We start from the raw sequence: 21922 nt of genomic DNA, 5'->3' as shown, positions 1-21922 counted from the left end.
TCTACTTTTTCGAAAATATTTGACAAAAACCACGTATACAGATATATACATACCGTGCGATACTCTGTGTTTAACCCTCTTTAGGACGTTAAAGTACTTTTCTTGATCATTACATAGTTACACATTTTGAAGGAATTAGTTTATTTGAAACCGATCAACCTAGATAATAGGACAATATCAAGGGGCCATTAAAAAGGCAGACAACAATGTGACCAAGCAAAATTGATGTGTACATCCTAATCCTTGTTCTCATTGGCAGTCATACCACAACCATTTAATTATTTTGTACAAAAAAAATAAACGACAAATAAAAAGTCCATAAAACACTACATAGAGAGCAACATAAAGACTATCACGGTCGAGAAAACATAGCAAAGCTCTCACGTGTTGCAAGTTTTTGAAGTTGCTATGATAAAGCTCAAAGTATTTTACCTGTTGTCAAATTAACAAGCCGTCCTACACTTTTATATCAGTGATATTTCATAGAAAATTTCATACAGTTACGTCATAAACAGAAGAGGAAAACATGAATCAGCGTAACTCCCAACTAATCTGTACAGAATTTCACAAAGAAAATTACCAATGAAGAATTCTAGCCTTGCTTCAAATTATAAATTGTCGAATTGATGTTTATCAAAACAAATACCTGACGCTTTGATTGAAAAACATTATAGTAGTGTTCATAATAGATGACTCGGTATATTTATTTGATTTCTTTTTATATTGTAAAAAATACAAATGTCTGTTGAATCTGTACTATTTTATGTTTCAAGGTCTGTGCTGTTTCTTTCTATGACTGTCTTCACACTTTATTAGCGGGTATCACTACGGCAGATTCGATAGGGTCCATACTCCGAATTGCCTTTAAACAATTGGTTTTGCAATCGAGTAAACAGATTTGTATCTGATGTTCCTATTTCCCTTGTAATACCATGGATTAGCAATTTTGAATATCAGCTTTTGAATGGGTTAACTATTGTATCTTGGTTAGTTGGTAATATGATGTCTTTGGCACCCTACGTATAGAAATTTGTCATGTTATAAGGTTAAATGATTAACCGATGGTTTATGTATTTATCTACCGGAGACATATTAGGCCGGTCTCTAATGGACAGAAACTGAGTGAGACGACAAAGTAAGCGTCTCGTGATATATAAAACCAAAGATGTGTGGTATGATTGCCTTCTTAAAAATGACTAACAAAGCAGAGTTACTTTCAATATCATCCTTGGAGGTAATCATGGTAGTAGATATATAGTTGTTATTGTCAGCTTAAGATAGAATATATAGTTTGTTCATCTTTTCGATAAAACTCATCATAGATACCAGGATTAAAATGTTTACGCCAGACGCCCGTTTCATCTACAATACAAACTCATTCGTAACGCTCCAATCGACAAAGGTTAAGAGGCCAAATTAAATTAAAGTTAAAGAGCATTCAAGACCCAAAATTCCGAACGGGTTTGCCAGATAAGGTAATATATTCCTTTGATAGAAAATCTTAAGGTTTTTTTAATTTATATTTATGACAAAAAAAGCAAGATATACTCGATCAAATTAAGGTAATACAGGCTATGACATAACAATCATTCAATTAACTTGATAAATGAACGAACTTAAGTCATCTTTTATGATATGTTATTTTAAACAAAATGTCGTTTTTGTGTTTATGCTTGTGTTGTTGAAGGAATGTCAAAAGCCTTGAATACTTGATTTCCTTGATATTTGGATATATCAAGAGAAATAATATTATCATCTGATAAAATTGAATTTATCTGCCTATAATAAAATTTTATTTTGCTGTCGTTAACTTAAAAGGTTCCTTTAATTTCAAACACAAACACCAAACCAATATTGTTTTAGAATCATTGGTTATCCAACTGTTACACTTATTAATCGCTTAGATGAATAATTTCATTTTAGATATATATGGACCAAACATTCACTCAGACAATGGACTTCCATTAATTGCAGGAACGGATAATCGCCTAATATGCAACGTTAACACCAGCCTTTATATTGAACTACACTTTCGTTGTCTAAACTTAACATCAACAATGAAACAACAATTGAACACAGAAGATGTTCATATATATATAGACCTTCATGTTATATCAGAGTACAACGACGAGAACTGTACCTGCACGATTCATTATAAGACATTTACTTCCTCGACATCTATTGTTCTTAAAATTTCAAGTGAGTTAATATTTCAATGTAGATGTTCGATGATACATGTTTGAAGTAACAGCATGGTACGCTTTTTAAATATTATTGTTTGCGATATAATATCACAGTCACCCTTGTCAGATGCGTAATAAATAATGTCATAAATACAAATATAATATATTTTTAGTACAAGTGGACATTATTTCATACTTTGTTGATATGGGTCAATATAAAACGATTCTCGCAATGACACAGGTCACGTGAGTTGAGTTGAAATTTACAGAAATTGCAAAATATACTCGATCTATTTGATGATCAGTTGTTAGTTAGCTGATTATAAGAAATTGATGTTAACTACGAAAGAAAAAACCTCAACAAATCAACGAATTAACATACAATTGGACGCGTCTAAAAATTGATGTTTAAATGTGATGACTTCAAGACTCTCTTATCTGACTTGGTCAAGCGAAATATTCATCTTCTGACAAATTAAAAGTCATATATATAATATGACGCATCAGTTCTATCAAAATGTTCAAAAAGGAATTCTAATATGTATCAAACTTATATGTAAAAGTGATATTATAAAATTTCCAATGTTTAGTTTCAAAGTTGAAAATGAAGTGTATGTTAACCACACTCTGTATATTGCGTACATTCGAGGCGTTGTTCTTGATTCAACTCGACCAGGTACGCTACAACCTAATCATTTGAAAGCCAGGAATATGTGAAAAACTAGAAACATTAGAATCTATATAACTCAAAGAATAATTAAAAGAATAGCCTAATTCATCAAAGATCAACTTTAAATTTTATATAAGTATATTGCATGAGTCATGTCAGTACTAAATTAATGCACGTACTACTAAACTGAAAATATCCTCGGGAACTAACAGTTTAACCAACGGTTGTATCGACTCAGTACTAGTATAACGAAATAATACTGTATCAATGCTGTGCGTCGAAAACGCTTTTTTTCTGGATTAACACTAATACTGAACTTAAACATTTGAAAGCTGTGCAAATTTTACCTACTATCAAACTATACACACGAGGGAAAGTGGAAATATAATTTTCTTTCTCAGTATGTTTGTTTCGTATTATCTGCCGGAAATGTGCATGATTTTTAAAATTTTCTCGAAAGTCATCTAACGTCTAACAAATGTAATAAGAGCAGTCCGTTCGAATATTTACAAGCAATTCATGTATGTAATTGCACCTTTAGCTTCGAATGTAAATGAACTATTCTTGATTTGTAGATACTCAACCATTGCCCTTTTTATTTAACATATAAATTTTGTCGCTTTAAAGTGAGGATGTAGGACTTACAAATATCACTATTGTCGTTTTGCGTCGTCCACATCATCCGAACAATACCAAAATTTAAACAACAACTGTTTTTTTAGCAGAATTTAACTAGACCTGTTTTAGTTACTGCAAGTACCTTTGACGGTACTTTGTAAGTTTGAGTTTTCATTTTATGTTTTCTTAGAATTTGTTTTATCCCTTAGGTGTCCTTTGTTTGTTTGTTTTTCGTTTTGTTGTATGTTATGTAGCGATCTTTTTCAACGTTCTTACTAGTTTGTTATAATATCAACCACCGTCCCAAATTAAGTATACGATTGAGAACACGCATGTTACATTGTAAACCAATCATATGCATTTAAAAGCTTGTCCAAGCCTGTATTTTAATGGTTGTCGGTGGTTGCTATATGTCATAGTTGTTTTATGTTTAATGTCTTAAGCTTAAATCCGGCTTTGGTTTTCCCCTCTGATTTCTTTCTAAATTTGTTATCGAGTGACCTTTAAAAGCCAACTATACAGTTCTTATAGGTGAAACATTGCTAGAAGGTTTTCTCTGTTGTTTAAACGTGTGAACAAAGCTATAAATCGTGTTGTTTTTGTATACTAGTAGTTGATTTAACTGTAAACATTTATAATTAAATTTTGTAGTTCCGCCACTTCTCGAAATAGATGGCAACAATGTTTACAATAGGTCTTCTACAATAAGACTATCATGTTTCTCTAATGGGGAAGTAAACACATACAGATTTGATGATTGGACTCATACAGTGAACGGGATTACAGTTAGACGAAAAAAAGGACAGCGTAGCGGAAAAACTTCATCCCTTTTGATAGAGTCGTGTTCATTCAAGGATGATGGTGAATACACCTGTGCAGCTTGGAATGAAAATAACAACCAAACATATTGGTCAAACAAAACGATCGCTGTAAAAGTCCTCGGTACGTTATTACAGTTACTGTTATTTCTGTTTATTATTTTCAATGTCTGTATTTGTACTTCTTGCGGTTTTTTTCATTATGTATGATATAAATCGGAATCTAATTTCGAAATTTTGTACTAAATCATCCATTTATTTTTGACAAACCAAAAATTGTGCCTATGTTTTATCAATATTGAACTCTGTTACTATTTGATTATAAGTAAAAATATTTAACACATTATCTGGTTTTAACACGAGAAGTATAACGGTAACGTATCAGGAACTGGTTTTTTTTTGCATTTGTTTGTGATAATTGTGACTTCACAAGACCAAAACATTTTATATATAGTTTATGAGATCACAGGAAATTCATCACTTGGGGACCATCGTATTCAGAATGTAAATTTCTAATTCCTTTCTGTTTCTATCAAAATACGACCTCTAATAGGAATTGTTGTCCCTAAATGACAATTTTTGTACTAGGTTTAGCTATTGTGCAATTATTTAAAAATTATTGGAAATCGTTAATAGATAAAGAAAAACTGTCCCCTTATAAGAATAATCAGAACACTAATATCTACAAATGATAGAAAATAATAAGATGTACTATGGCTTCCATTGAGATGACGTGAATTGAAACAATTATATGTCACCGTAAGGACTCAAACAATAAGCAAAACCGATACCGTATAGTAATCTATAAAAAGATCCGACATGACAAAGTCTAAAACCAATAGTAATTATGTCAACATTGACGAAATTTGTTGGGGTTTTTGATGGGGTTTGTGTTGCCCAGTCTTTGATCTTCTATGTTGTGATTGAGTACTGTTGTTTGTTTGTCTTTTCTTTTTAAGAAATGTCATGGTCAGTTTATTTTCGATTAGTGAGTTTGAATGTCACTTTGGTATCTTTTGCCCCTTTCTTATACTATTAGTAAAGGGAAATCAAGCTTCGCAATGATCAAAATTAGTGTTTATCAAACTGCTATATATCCAATGAAATTATTCATGTACATTGTACGATTCATTCTTTTTTTTGGCAATTTTGTATATTTTTGTAAATATTTTGTCATTTTTTTTATGAAAATTAAACGAGCCAAAACTATATTAGTCAAAGTGATGGGTATCCCGTAAATATCAGATAGGCATTTTCCTTTATCATTTGATGATAACGTAGTCATATCAATTAAAATCAATGAGCACCAGAATCCTTTCTTGAAATCGCTTTTTCGATTGTCTTACTGATATCATGGCACAATGAGACGATAACATTTTTTTCTTTCAGATGCACCTGCTGTAGTTCAAGCGTCTAGTTTAGATGAACCGATTCTGACTTTTTCGGTTTTATATTATTCCAAAAGTCAACCACGCGTTCCAAAATGGTTTGCCTATAGACAACTACTTACAAATTCTACTTTATTTACTATAAGCAATGACCAGACAAATATTTCATTAGATGTTTACGGGACAAAAATCATTCGTTTAGGATTTTGCACTAATTTAAGTATGAAAAATCCAACATCTGGAGAAATTAGTGTTGTTTTGTCTAATGATTACGGAGTCACAGAGCACAATTTTCAGTGGAAGCCAGGTAAATTTTACAATTAAAATCTAAGGTTAGGTAAATTCGTGTTCTTGTGGCAGTGATGAATACGTATTGACTGAATACGTAGCCTACATCTGTTCTTGGTGATATCATATTGTTTGAAATCTTTGACGTACTTTTAAAAAATCCCCAAAGACACTCTTTGATGCTACAGTTTGTTTCCATTTCAAACAAAGCCCTAAGAGAGACGAGAGAGGTGAATAACAAAAAACAATAAAATTGATGTATCTACTATATTTTTAGGTTATATTGTCGCGTTACCGTCCTAGTGCTTGTTCTGTTTTCACTATGTCTATTTTCATATTCAAGTGTCTTTAATCAATCTCACGATTATTAACAATTTCAATGTTTAATCGTTTGCCTTCGCTTTGTTTTGAACACATTTTATCAAATTCAACGGAACGCTATATTCTGATTGATTAAACAATCCCACCAGAGACATTAAGCTATTTCAAAATGGAATATAGTATCTGTTTTTAGTTATATCAGGTGAATTTGTAAACTTTTGTTATACTATATTCAAAATAATTTTCTATAATATAAAGTCGTGTTGTAAATTGACAAATCCCAGTTTTTTTAATATTACAATTTATGATATTATAATAGACTATGAACGCATGTATCAACATGTATTTGTGTTATTAGATAATTGGAAAGACATACTGCGAATTACCTATTTTTTCCGGGGAAAAGTAGACATATATGTAATTGTGACGTCAGTTATATGTAATTGTAACGTCACTTATATGTAATTGTAATGGCACTTAATATCAAAGTTATGGAAGGATGAATGGTAGGCAATGATACAACTACATGTATCAATAAATATCACAGGGCAAAGATGTGTACACATATAGGGCTTTGGAATTGATAAAAACCATAGCGATTAAGAAACTTTAAAATGCCCGGCTATGACAAAATGTGAAAGGAAAATAACAAAAACTTCGAAACGCTTTTCTGGATTTACTTTCATGGTGAATGCTCAATCCAAAACCTTTAAAATTCATGTATGTATAAATAAGCAGAAACGTCAACAGATATATGACAAAATAGGACCTGAACAGGATAGCCAAATTCACCCAAGATCAACTTTTCCCGAGGTCGTTGGAACCTTAGTGTCTTAATAAAGTCTGAATTTATCTACGGGGTATATTAGAAAAGTATGTTATTAATCATGCTAGTTTTGAACCAATTACTTCTTAGCTTTCGATACTTAATGGTCCGACAGTCCACAATCAAAGCTGTCGATCTAGTACTAGTAATCGAAAATAGTATAGGTTTAAACACATTTTTCTACAGGTTATTGATGTGTTAACTGGGGCGATTAACTCACAAACTGAATACAATTCGGACTTTTATATAAAGGTTGTGAGTCAAAGACCCAGTTTACACATCAATAACCTCTAGAAGAAAGTGTTTAATCCTTATAATTCTAAACCCAATCATTTGCAATTTTTAATTAACAATTTTTGGTATATTGGCTTCTATTTACTATCAAATGCACAATTGACATTTCGTAACTAAAGAGTAAGCCGCCATATTGACTCTCTGAAATCCATTAATGTTCGATTAATGCAATAAAATCTAAAATGAAATAACACCTGCATCAAAAACTTCTTTTTAATGAGATATTATCTAAATTCGAATCACACAAAAAACAGAATAATCTTCATCTTGAGAGTTTTCATTCGCATGACGTCTAGTTTCCCCTGACGATAATGCGCCAAGCTCATTCATGCTTTTTTGCGGATTTTATCGTTTTGTAAATTTATTGATTTTCCTAGCTTTAAGGCATTAATTACTGTCTTTTTATTATTGATTGGAATATAGATAACAGTTATATATTTGTTTTTATCAATCTCCATTTGCTTGAACCCCTTGAACCATGCATCTGTATCGCGCATGAATATATCACAATGAAGGTTACGTTACAAAAAAAGTTCCGGAAACATGGTTTATCGAAGTGTAAACCAAGAAAAAAATTCAAACGGACCAATCCAATTAAAGTATTTGTAGATATGCAAATCATATAAGATTGATCACTCTATAAATTTTGTGCGTCCAGAACGTTTTTTTTATTATTTACAAACCTACACCTTTGAAATCCAGGAAAATATAAATACGTAGAACCTTTAGGAGCTATAAAACTAAACGGGTGGGTCATAAAAAAATTAATAATTTCTTAATTTATCAAGGGGGAATTAAAAAACGTATCATATACATAATGTAATAGGGCATCATTAACTACTGACCTTATGAAACCCTCTGAGACTAATATCTGACCAAGCTCTGATGAATGTGCGCCCAAAGCGCTTTATATGATTAACCCCCATCAGAAACAACCTTTGAAATAATCCAAAAAAGGAAAACCAACGGTATGATTCATACACATGAAATAGGAATGAGTGAAAAACAAATAAAACAGTCAGCCACAAACGACATAGCTTCTGCAGTTTAATTCCAGTCAACATTAGTATACCGATTTTCAAATCTTATAAATCGATGTTGCTGTTTCCATTGTAACGGTTGCCCTTTTTAAATTTCTAAAGACACACGCCTTATTGGCACATATATAGAAACAAGATGATATGGTAGTATTGCCAATGCGACAATTCTTCATCAAGGACCAAATGACGTAAAATTATGCAACTATAGGTTAACTTACGGCTTCAATCATGAAGAAACCCCATAATGTAAATCAAAGCAAGTTTTGACAGATAACATATCAATAAAGTTTCATTTTATCTTAAATTCTTTAAGATAATGCTGCTTTAATGTGTTTTCCAATAGGAATCAATGTTAAACCATTCGCCAGTTTCCATGGCAATATTGGATATCATGGACATCCCAAAGATGAATGATACATCTACAAATACTAAGTAACATTTCAACAAAGTTTCGTTATATTTGGAACACTCTCGATTTTTCACAGTTTTGCTTTTCACAGCAATGGCAGTTATTTTTGAGCTGTGTTTTGTGTGTTTTGTTTTTCTGCTGTGCATAGATCTGATGAATTCAACCCTTTTTAAGCGATTTTTATAGTTTGTTTATATGTTGTATTGCTACACCACTGTACCAGGTAAGAAGACACCCGCTAACATATTAATTCCCGACACACCTGTATGTGCCTGGCCCAAGTCAGGAACCTGTAATTCAGCAGTTGTTTTTCTTTGTTTCTGTATATCGATTTTGTTTAAAAGTTTATTGTTTTCTCCTTGTGTTGTGTTGTTGCAACACTGTCCCAGGTTGGGGAGCGGTTGAGCCCCGTCAAACATGGTTAAACCCCCACATTATGTATGCCTGTCCAAAGACACGGGACAGCAATTCAGTGGTTGTCATTTGTTGTTGTATATCATATTTGTATTTCGTTCATTGTGTTTTTTCACAAATCAGCTCGTTAGTTTTTCTCGTTTGAATTGTTTTACATTTGTCAACAATTTCATGGCCTTCAAAAGCTGACTATGCGGTGTGGGTTTGGTCACTGTTGAAGGCTGTACGGTGACACATAGTTGTTTATTTCTATATCATATGGTGTTTGGTGGGGAGATGTCTCAGTGACAATTATACCATATCTTCATATCTTTACAACATTATGGGATTGTTGTATCAAAATTGTTCTACTAGTATTTTATGTCGAGACCAAAGCTGGAAAAACATTGTTTGAGATGAAGAACTGAGCAAAAACAGTAATTCTCCACAACCTCGTTTTGGCGACTTAATTAAAAACAATCAAACAGAGAATTTTTTTCAAAATGTTTTATGTTTTACATACATAACTAAATCAATTTTAAACTGTAAAGGCCATTTAGATATGAACATCTCTGAAAAGCCTGACCAACAAATTGTTTATCCATTTTCAGTGATTCATTTAATTTTCAAACTTGTTCACTGTGGTCAGAACTATGCAGACAATTTTCCAACAGTCAAATCTGTTAAGTTTATGGTCATACTGTCGTAGCTGTTATTTGCCAATGCAAAACAGTAATACACAAAACTGGAGCTACTGCCCAGTACCGCATTTACTGCAAGCCAATTGCCTGAACGCCCGAAAAAATATCTGAACAAAAACTGAGAATTCCTGATGAAATTAAATTTTACAAGCGGTTGAGATGCAACACAATTTATAAAGTTATATTCATTTTAATCTCTGTTAGGACCTTTTTTATGTCTTAGAATTTTCAGAAGATTTTTAAATAAGAATTGTTGTTAAGACTTAATTTTTACTAGTGATATATCCCTTTCATTTCCATAGCAACGACTACTCGGTAGATAAGCATACTCACTTTGACAGCTATTGGAATATTTAAGATGACGCAGCAAAATGAAAATACTACGTTGTAAGTTATATCTTATTTACAACACACATATATATGAACGATTTTATCAACTAACATGACTAACTTATGAGATTTTTTTAGGACAATCTGAATTTCAGTACATGATCATATTACTGGTGTTGACCGGTGTTATCGTATTTATAATAACAGTTGGAGTAACGGCAGTTGTCATCAAAATTAAAACAATCCAAGGTATGAACTCATCCATAGGCATTCACATGTAGATAATTTATTAAGATAGGTAATAACAAACATATTTTTCTGCAGAAGATGCTTTCAGAATTGTTTGCTAACATATTGATATAGAAGAAGGAAACTGGCTTCAAATTCTAATACTACATACATTGATAATTTTATTGAACAGTAGAAACGAAATAAACATATCAAAAATCCCCAAGCATGTAAAAACAAGATAATAATAAAAAAAATCCATACAAAAGCACATAATAAAAGACAACACCTTGCAAACATTAATAAACATGCAAATGACATAACATATTGTAATCTTGCTTTAGGTGCGAACGCTATGAAGCAAAATCAAAGCAATACTACACGAGGTGCAATGTAAGTAATTCATTATAAGTGATAATTTTTCATGAATATGTAAATAAAATAATGTTTCTTAATTTAAAACAGATGAAAAGACTGTCATCACATTCTTAAATAAAGAACTTGAGAAAATTATATCAAGATATAACCTTAGACAAGCATAAGTGAGTTTCCTTCGTGTGTCTCCCTATTTTATACTGGCAAAAGGGAAACGCAGGAATATTGTGTAACATATAATTAGTTTATTTAACCAAATCTTTACTCACTTACAAATTAGAAAAAAAAATTAAAAAATCCAGAACAGTGTGTTATGGTTGTTCTGCATATCTTAGTCTAACTGAAGCATTCAACATGAAGCAAAAATAAACACCTCACTGCAAATTCAAGACTTCCGAGTGCCTTTGACGGAGATAAAATGTTCTGCAAAAAGTCGATAGTACTACACATGTACGTTGATATCTTCAACATATATATGTGAACATATAAGTCAAGAACTTAACAAACAACCAAACTATTAAGTCTTAGATGCATAATTAATTTTTTATATTAGTTGGTACTGGCTTTGAACTAGCTGTCAGTAACCGCGAGTACTCTCAGATCTGTACTTAGTGTCTTTTTGTTGTTAGAATGTACAAATACCCGGTCACGTCCACGTGTTTTTTGTTATTTGTATTTCTATTTGTATCCGTCTGATGAGTTCGTTCTTATGTTGTACTGTTACACCACTGTCACTGTCCCAGGTTAGGGGGAGGGTTGCGATCCCGCTAACATGTTTAACCCTGTCACATTCTGTATATGTGTGCCAGTCCCAAGTCAGGAGCCTGAAATTCAGTGGTTGTCGTTTGTTGCTGTGTTACATATTTGTTTTTCGTTAATTTTTTTGTACATTAATTAGACCGTTAGTTTTCTCGTTTGAATTGTTTTACATTTGTGAATTCGGTACCTTTTATAGCTGACTTTCCGGTATGGGCTTTGCTCATTATTGAAGGCCGTACGGTGACCTATAGCTGTTAATGTTTGTGTCATTTGGTCTCTTGTGGAGAGTTGTATCATTGGCAATCATATATTGATATGCACACCGTATTCAATCGAATGATTGTAATGCATGGTTAATATAAAAAAAAACTCTTTGAATGAATGTAGTGAACAAACAAGATATATTTCTTGAAACTTAATTTCTTATAGATACTATGCAGCGCCGGAAGATGAAAATAACAAGAATGTTTATGACATAGCATCTTCTGATTATTTGGAACCCGATGACGGAGAGACGTCTGGTCATTATATCGATGTTACCGAGAGATATGAAGATATAGATGACAACATAATTACTGTTCAACAGTATGAAGATTCAAATCATTATATGGAAATTGATATTTAAGAACAGTAGGCAAAAAAGAAACACGCATACCTCCATTTGACCTGATGTAAATTATTAGTTGCTGCATTCATGTATAGGCAAACACTAACAGAATGTTTAAAGATACATATTCATAACATCAAATTAAAATCGTACCATGTTAACTTTGATTCCGAACAAAAGTCAAACACGTTGCATATATCTGTTATGGTTCTCAATGTCAACGTGTCTGAAAAGTGCGATTGGCAATATCCTAGATTATTGACGTGAACTTATAACGGAATTTCGATCAAGAACATTTTAGAGAACTTACTATATACATATAAATATGTGGTTATCTGCATGTTTTAAAATGTGCAGAGCATGTAAAAATCAAATGTAAACTACACCAACAGCAGGGGATTGTCTATATACAATCATAATTGAAGTAGCTTTATATGTTCTATAATCTTCCATCCAGGAATGTATTTTTTTCCTTCTCATTCATTTCCTATTCGAGGGCATATGTATTGTTTGGCACTGTCACACGTGAAAACAACATTCAAACGGAAAATGACCAAACAGAAATCAAGCAAACATTTATATATTGTATCCTATTTTATTTATTAACATTTTCAATAATATAATTGTAGTCATGAGTTATTATGAGAAAATTATAATATATATTTATTGCCATATTCTACAGTTACATATATATTCTTTTTTTTTTAAATATTGTCTAAATGTTATGTTATATAATTACTTCCACAAAACTTTGATCATTCAGTTTTTGAGTAATAAAATGTCAATTTTTCTCTAGTGGAAACAAAACCAGTTTATCGATAAATATGCAAAATACCCATACACTTTAACGTTTCGTCAGTCATTTTATCCTCATTAGACTTGTGTGACCAATTATATTATCTTCTTTCAAGCCAACTGCAAATAGACACGACCATGTATAAACGTTATATAAACGTTAATTAATTGGTATGATCTACATGTATATGCGCATGTTTTGTTGTTTTCTATTTTCTTTGTGTGTTGTGTTCCTGTTCTGTGTTGTTGCTTTAATTTTGGTTTTCTGTCTCGTTTTGTATGCGTCTGAGATTTTGTTATCTTTATACTAGATGTAATTGTGTCAATTGACTTTCAGTCTCAAATTTCGTTCAGGTTAGTGTTTGTTTTTAATTGAAGAGCTTTCTATATAGAAATGTGTTATACATATACCGTTAGGTATGTTTTGATTCATTCTTCGGTTCATTTAGATACAGATGTTTACCGCCATATTTTATTTAAAATCAAATTTTGAGCAGATATTCACTGCCTTGCAATTCAACATACTTGTTAGCATTAAAGTCGTGTTTGACGGTATCATAATATTCATTGAATAGCATTACAACGTCGATATATTTGACACCAATACTTGAAAGGTCAAAAATTTAAACAGGAAAGGGGTTTACATAACCTAATTTATATTCATCAATATCGTTACTGGATTTCTCACACAAACTTATCTTGATTGATTCTGACTTTTAATACCTAAAAAAATGACAAGGTCGTTAAATAGCTAAAAAAAATTTTTTGGCAGACAAGTGGTTTCCGGCTGCTGAATCAAATACTATACATAAGATTGAAATATTACTTAATATACGATCACATTCAAAGAGAAGATAAAATGATTTTGATGTCCTTGTAGCTAAGGTCAAGACCATAGTTACTTCAAATAGTTTTGTGTACGACAATAGTACTGTCTGAAATCAAAACAGAAAAGAATCAAACATTTAGGAAAACAGACTAAACTAAAGTCACTTAAGGTTCTTTAATTCTACAGGATCTAGTCATGTTTATCCTTTGGTTTGAAAAAAGTATTCAACTCAAATTAAGCCAAGTGTAAGGGTTAGGAAATTTACAATCTTTAATTTCACTTTTTTTTTGTAACCTTGTATGTCATTTTGTTTTTTTTTGTCATATTAGTGTCTTGAGTTCTTCTCATCTTTATCTGTAAAAGGCATGCATTTATTTCTATGATAAAACTACTTTCTATGCAGTTATACAGTGTTTGAAGGGATGGTTATTGTGTATACACGCATATGATAGAAAAACTTACGAATCAAAACTTTACTATTCAGTTAACTCGTTTCAAGTTGTAAAAGTACTGCTGATTCTGTAAATACATTCACATTAGCTGATTAATACCATCAACGCATTTTATATACATCTAAATATGTAATATTCTCCGTTTGCTAACCCAAGGTTATACATGTAAAACATCACAGTTTATATGCCTATGAATGTGTTTTAACGAATGCCTGTAACTAATATATTGTTAATATTGTGTAATCATATAGATAATAGTATATATAAATCCACACAATTGGAATGATAATTAAAGTTGTCACTCAATCAAACACTGTTTATGTAACAGACATGAACTTATTTTAAAAACAGGCTTTCGTGATAATAAAATGTAACAAAACCAAAGTATAACTTCTTTGTTTAATGATTAGATCAAGTGTTGTTGTTCTGTGTTCTGTGTTTACATGGTAGATGCTTGGTAGACGAAAGATTAAAAACTTTTTTTAAGTTCGTGCTTCTGAAGAAATATCTAATATACGATGCAATTTTAAAAGTTAAGATTACTATCACATTGGTTGGCTAATCTATTTTGATAAATCTGCATATAACATGTATAAAGAGTCCATAGAAAAAACTAACCAGTGATTTAATAAGTGACGGATCGTCAAGAACTGACCATGCCGCACAAACAGAAAAAAAATAAAATAAAGATATTTTAGCAGTATTGTACGTAAACTTCACTCCCCCCACAAAAAACATAGAAGAGTGCTTTTATATTTTTAGTTTTAAAATACGTTTTGCAAACACGTATATTAAAACAAATGCAGCAGTGTTTCAAAGGGACTAAGTAGAGGACCTAAATTTAATCTCTTTTGTCCAAATTGAAAAAAGGCATTAAAATCTAACAACAATATGTAGTTTTTCGAGTAAATGTAGATGTTCACTAACAGTGCTTCTTTCATTAGCGTAAAATTTTGTTTTCGTTGCTATTGAATGATTATGAAATGTGTATTCAAATTCCATTCAAACATCCAAAGTGTGTCTGAATTATAGTTTCTGTTCCACTATGACTGAAAATGAAATAAATCGTATAAAGTGAACAAATTGTCCCAAAATAATATTGAGGAAATCACTGTTCATAATATTTGTATTTGATTTGAAGCAATTACAGTCAAACAACTGTTTGTCTTAAACATGGATTGGAAAATAAAAATAATTATTCCACGTTGAGGCTATAACATCAACCGATGTTTGGGTATTTTCTTTCTTTTTTTCTAGAACTTTTTTATGCTTTAAAAGATAAGTACTGGTATTTTAATCAATTCCGGGTATGATTTTTTAGTAGAATGTTTTAATTTTTCTCCTCTTGTTTGGCGGGATGTCCTTTCCGGCCTGTATTTTGCCGCTGACGAACCACCCGAACATTCCTCCCTGCTGACAAGCCGGTTGAAATCTCAATAAGTGGCAGCAAAGCAAGAATAATGATTCGGCTTATCTATTAATTAACATCATATTGTTTAGTTGCTAAAGTAATGATTTGGATATAATTTCCCATTTATGAAGATATAATTATAGTCTTCGGCACTATTTAAAAAAAAAGTAATCCAGACTTGACACTATACATCCAAGTGTATACAACAAAAGATTTAACAGTTGTTTTTTTAATATATTTTTTTTCCATAATAAAACCTTCTTTTTAATAGTTAAATTATTTCAGATATCAAATATGTTTCAAGAAATCAAATTCTAATAGTATGGAATTAGAACTTTTTTCGATCAGTAACACTTTACACTATGAAATTCGCTTAAACTAAAAACGTTTAATAAGCCGTTGACTGTACAAATCATACAGTAATTTCAAGTACTTAAAACGAAGTTTTACACATCAACTTCACGATTTACCCTATTTTTATTGACGCCATATGAGTTAACAGTACAGTTAGGAAATGTTTTGTAATTATGTAAACTTAATGTTTACAATGTCAAATTAGTGCGGGAATATGCATTCCTCGAAAAAAAAGGTTTTAAATGTTTGAAAATGATCTGAATATGGGACTCAGACGGTTAAAATAATTTCGGGTCCGCCCAAGTGATATGTTAGGAAAAAATAGTTTGAAACTCATTAAAACTTGCATTATTAACCGACTTTTGCAGGTCATTCCGCTCAGGTTGATCAATCTTAATTCTAGGTAGCACGGTAGTATTTGCATTCCAGAACTTAGGTTGCTCTTTTGTGTACCCTACTTAAGTCAATGTATCTGAACAGTGCGATTAGACAAAAAATACAGTATCAACTGAACATACTTTCCCAAACTGAGGGATGAATCAGGTATAGAAAAATATGAAATAATTTTACATAGAGGTGAAAATGAATTTTTGACAATATTTTTAAATTTTGTATTCACTGCATGATAAAAGACCTAAAAGCAGTAGTAGCCTTAGGTTTTTAAAGATATCAAAAAAAGTAAACGGTTATGATACATATTCAAATTCATTTCTTAATAGTATAAGAAAAGTACTTCAGTTAACTGTTTAAGTAGAATTTTTGGCAGTGTTAGAAAGTGGTGAAAATTCTAAAAAGGCTATCAATATCCCTTGTGGGTCAGGAAATACTACAGTGCCCCCTTAACTGGGATATATATGTTTACACTAAATCAATAAAGGTATTTTTTTACCTATTCAATTTGTAAGTTTATCAATAAAAAGTTGATTAAGGGCAACTAGAATAAAAACAGACCTTAAATTCCACCCCTGTGAGTGAAAATTGCTGATTCAGCAAATTTTGCCTGATCTGTGGGTAATAATGTAAAAATTTACTTAGAAAGTAGAACTTCATTATTTTTATGTAACTTGCAATACATTTTTAATTATAAATGTTTGCTTTAACTTTTCGCAGTGTCTGACACATGTGCAACAGCTGGAATTTGAGACGCGACCTATTTTAGTTGCCTGTACGTCCTATTATTTTCACCGAAATGAATAAAGTGCATAATTTCTTATTTTTTTCCACACAAGTACGGCTATACTAGTTTTCTTTAGGTTTGATTTGTAGTTTTGTGGTAACATGACACCAGTATGAGCATTTTTGGAACCAGTAAGTGGTTAGGGGGTCCTTACTTATTTATTTAGCCCACATATTTAGCTGAAATAGAGATAACAATAGGGGTTTCTTTACATTGACAAGGCATTTTTTGGGAACAAAGTATGTGATTATGTTTGTATATCAGCAAGATTAAATAGTTTATTCATTTTCCATGCAAATGTCATTAATTTATTTGATTTTCTGACCCTGAAAAGCACAATAAATCTAAATTGATTATGTAAGGGGACATAATTTAACTTGATGCATACATGAGAAATAGACAAACAGTCAACTTAGAGATATATTCTAGTACATGTATTGTCAAAAAGATCTTTGAATAATAGTTAACTGCCATCTGAAGAGTCTTGTTATATTGCCTTCATAATCTGGAAATGCTTGAAGGAATGTAAGGCATGCTGTAAAATGTGGAATGGACTTTACTAACATTATTCATGATTTGGTGCTTAAACTGTTTCGTTCAGTTAGATTAACTATAAATATAGTTGTCAATCCAATAATTCATCCTGAATCACCATGGTTTACTTCTGTGTTGATTTGAAACAACATATATTTGTTTTTTGTTCACTCGTTAAGTAAAAATGTTCAGATAAAAAAAAAGTGAAAATCTGCCAGCTGGGGTAGGGGTATACTTTTTAACTTTTTTTGGGCAAGAAATAAGTGGACACTAGTATTCTTTATTGTAATTTGTTTCCTAGTCAGCAGTCTATGCATCATAGGTGTCATGACTGATTTCAAGTTTGTAAGGTCTTGGTTAAGGTAGCGCTGTAGTATTTGCATTCCAGAACTTAGGTTGCTCTTTTGTGTACCCTACTTAAGTCAATGTATCTGAACAGTGCGATTGGACAAAAAATACAGTATCAACTGAACATACTTTCCCAAACTGAGGGATGGATCAGGTGTAGAAAAATATGAAATAATTTTACATACAGGTGAAAATGAACTTTGAGAATTTTTTTAAATTTTGTATTCACAACATGATAAAAGACCTAAAAGCACTAGTGGCCTTAGGTTTTTAAAGATATCAAAAAAAGTAAACCGTCATGATACATATTCCAATTCATTTCTGAATAGTATAAGGAAAGTACTTCAGTTAACTGTTTAAGTAGAATTTTTGGCAGTGTTAGAAAGTGTTGAAAATTCTAAATAGGCTATCATTATCCCTTATGGGTCAGGAAATACTACCGTGCCCCCTCTAATGCATTTCGTTTAGAAGTATAATTTGCATTGGGCGTTGACAACTATTTTGAAGGGTTAAATTTCACATTCTACCAGTTCGTAACTAAAGAAAGTCACAATGTTTAATTCTTTATTGTTTTCGGTATATATTTTTTTTTTAAATAAACAAATAAGTTAGATTTTGTGCCTTGAAATTATTTGTTGTCAATATTTAAACCATTGACCTTATAGTTACATGTATCTTATTCGGAATGTGCGTCACTTCACCTCATAATCCGCGACACTTAACTATTGACGTCATTCAACAATCACTTTCCCTTTGTGGTGTCATACATTTGCTATTATGATGTCAAAATTTTATATACTTCAACAGAAAAAACTCTACCCATTTCCATAAGCAAATTGTAGTATTATGTTTTCGTTTAGAAATATTAATTTAGAATCTGATAGAGATAAACATCCTTAAAATGCCACTCCCTGGAAATATTTGTTGATTCAATGTTTTGCTTATAATTTTGTTTCAGTTAAGTTATTTAGGGAAAGGCTTTGTATAATTAGGGTTTGTATTTTTCTTTTTTATGAAAATTATCCTCAGACGAAAAATTACCTTGTACAGGGTCGTTTTGTTCTGCTTCGACAATTGCTATTTGTTGCTGATTATCTTCTGACCTGGTTTGTACCTGTTCTCGTATACCTGTGTTTTCTATACAATAATAAATAACATATGACTTGAGAGAAGAAAATGAATATTTAATTTTTTATTCATATTATAGTAGGAATAACATAAAAAAAGTTTTTGGCAATTAGTTATTAGCTAGAATATCCTACATCTGACTTCTGAAAAATCAAATTGCTGGAAAAACCAGCAAAATATAAAGAAAAATAAACTCAAAACGGCAGAGTTATTTTTATTGTGTGATTCTGTAAACAAAACCTACATATATGAATTCAACATTGAAAAAAACCTACATAAAGCCAAAGTAAGTGCAAATTATTAAATTTATCAAATCAAATACTTGTCGGAATTTATGTTGAACAGAAGTTACAGGAAAAGTTGGATTTTACAAACCAACGTTGGTTTTCTATTGCGAATTTTCATGCCATTGTCTTTTAAAGCTATGTTAGAGTATACTGTAAAATTTTGATTATTGTTGAAGGCCGAAACGTAATCTAAAGTACACATATCAGGGCTTTAGTTATTTTTCCTTTGAATTGTTTTACATTTGTCATGTTGAAGCTTTTTATTGCTTGCTATGGTATATAGATTTTCCTCATTGTTGAAGACAGTAAAGTAACCTTTAGATGCTAACTTCTCGGTCATCCAATCTCTGGTTGAATCAAAACGCCATATGCTACATACAAAACGTGACTGTTCGGTCATAATAGATATAAGAAGATGTGGTATGAGTGCCAATGAGACAACTCTCCATCCAAGTCAAAATTTATAAAAGTAAACCATTATAGGTCACAGTACGGTCTTCAACACGGAGCCATGGCTCACACCGAACAGTAAGCTATAAAGGGCCCCAAAAAAATTACTAGTGTAAAACTATTCAAACGGGAAAACCAACGGTCTAATCTATATAAAAATATGTTCCAATAATAATAATATGCCGTTAATAATGTATTTGATTGTTTATTTGGTTTTAAAGAAGTGTTACCTCAACAGAAACAGACATCGAACCATTGTTATAAACATTTTCAGATGAAAAAGTAATTACCACCCTTATAATTAATAAGGTCCATCCTCCCCGAATATTACTTAATCCAAATTACCTTTATTTTTTTCAGTTATATTTTCAAAGGGATGGCTGGCTTTGTTTAAAATATTCCTTTGTTTCCCCCATTTATATAAATGTTACGCACAGACTAAAAATTACCTATGTCAACATCAACATTTGCTCCTGGTGGCTGATTATTTTCTGACACGGTTGATATCTGGTTTTGTGTACCTGTATTTTCCATAACCGGAACAATATTACATTTATACTTGTATTTATTTTAAAAGAAGAAAATGGTACCTAAATTTTAATATAATAATCACTTTACTGTGAATGTTAAAAAAATAACATCAAAATAACACAACAAAAAATTTGACAATAAATATTCATTTTGTGTTAGTGTAACATAAGGCATTCATATATGAATTTACTATTGAAAACTAGCTGCATACTTTCAAATCAAATTGCAAAAATATTTCATGCCTCTCAAAATTAATGTCAAATCGTATTTACAAATAAACTGGGATTTTACAAACCAACGTTGGTCTTCACTTTTTAATGTTTGGACACTTAATCAAGCAAAGATTTTTTTTTAATTGTAATCTGTCTTTTAATGTTTTGTCCTCATTTTGGCATTGGTGTGGTCTGGCTTTTTTCACTTGTGATTGATGTTTCTCTTTGGTTTCTTCTCTGTTTTTGAGATACATTTTTAAAATTGTATATCATGTCTTTTCATAAACCATTTAAATAGTAATTTGTTCATTATTATTATTTTTTGTTACGGTTATTTTTTGTTTTAGATTTCCTCATTAAGCCTCTTTTGTCACGAAACCATTTAACATAACATAACAACGAAAATAATTCTTCAAATACCTTCGTTTTTATTAATAAGAAGGCTGCTAAAAAAACCACCGGCAATACCAAGCACTGTGAATACCACTGTTAATACCACGGTTGGCACTGTTTCTGTAAAAAGGAGATTATTGATAGTTACATATATATATTACATATTATTTCAGCAACAATGTATTTCCTTTGGTTAATTGTCGTTCCCACAAAAACGTTAAATATTGATATACACCTTATTGTAGTTGCTTAATTAATTTGGGGAAATATGGAGTTTGTAAATATACTCACACGATTGGAAGATAATGATATAAAAATAACGATACATGAAAGTGAACTACTTTTTGATAACAGTAATACTCTTTATAAATTTATGCATAAACAATCGTACCAGAAACTTTAATTTCTTTTAACTGACAATCTTAATCCGAATTTCCTCATATTTTGTTTATATTAAGCTGATGTCAAATACAGTATGTGGTTAAACAATCAGTCCCAGGCGTTTCTCATCGGTGTACAATAATGAAAAAAAGTTAAACCTTGACACATTTATTCCTCATTGTTTATATAAGAATTAATCCAATTATGTTTTTCAAAAAGAAATGGCCAAGTAGATATAATTATCTTGTTTAAGGAAAAGGTAAAGTATACTTTAAGTAAAACAAAACTCTGATTCAAACAAACAGTAATCTGTAACTGGCATTACCAAGTTGCTTCATTTTTTTAATTGTCAATTTATTTTTATTTATCAAAATCTTATACCTGACGTATAC

At 31.1% G+C, this 21922-nt stretch overlaps 1 protein-coding gene across 3 annotated transcripts in view; it reads right to left on the bottom strand.

Moving 5' to 3' along the window:
• Window positions 1-12580: 12580 nt before the first annotated feature.
• The window catches only part of LOC127705325 (uncharacterized), a 30281-nt gene continuing 20939 nt past the window's right edge, over window positions 12581-21922 (bottom strand). For 2 of the 3 annotated variants that reach the window (XM_052209639.1, XM_052209641.1), the window contains 5 exons: window positions 21177-21269; window positions 20463-20534; window positions 19190-19285; window positions 14335-14391; window positions 12581-13163 (listed from right to left, as the gene is read on the bottom strand). In XM_052209639.1, coding sequence (XP_052065599.1) covers window positions 14357-14391; window positions 19190-19285; window positions 20463-20534; window positions 21177-21269 — 296 coding nt within the window. In that variant the 3' untranslated portion in view covers window positions 12581-13163; window positions 14335-14356. The remainder of the gene's footprint in view (window positions 13164-14334; window positions 14392-19189; window positions 19286-20462; window positions 20535-21176; window positions 21270-21922) is intronic. The other variant, XM_052209640.1, reaches the window with a different exon arrangement.

The sequence above is a fragment of the Mytilus californianus genome, unplaced genomic scaffold (genome assembly GCF_021869535.1).
Source record: "Mytilus californianus isolate M0D057914Y unplaced genomic scaffold, xbMytCali1.0.p SCAF_6, whole genome shotgun sequence".
Classification (NCBI taxonomy): domain Eukaryota; kingdom Metazoa; phylum Mollusca; class Bivalvia; order Mytilida; family Mytilidae; genus Mytilus; species Mytilus californianus.
Note: the sequence above shows the minus strand (reverse complement) of the source record. Positions and strands in the feature narration are given on the sequence as shown.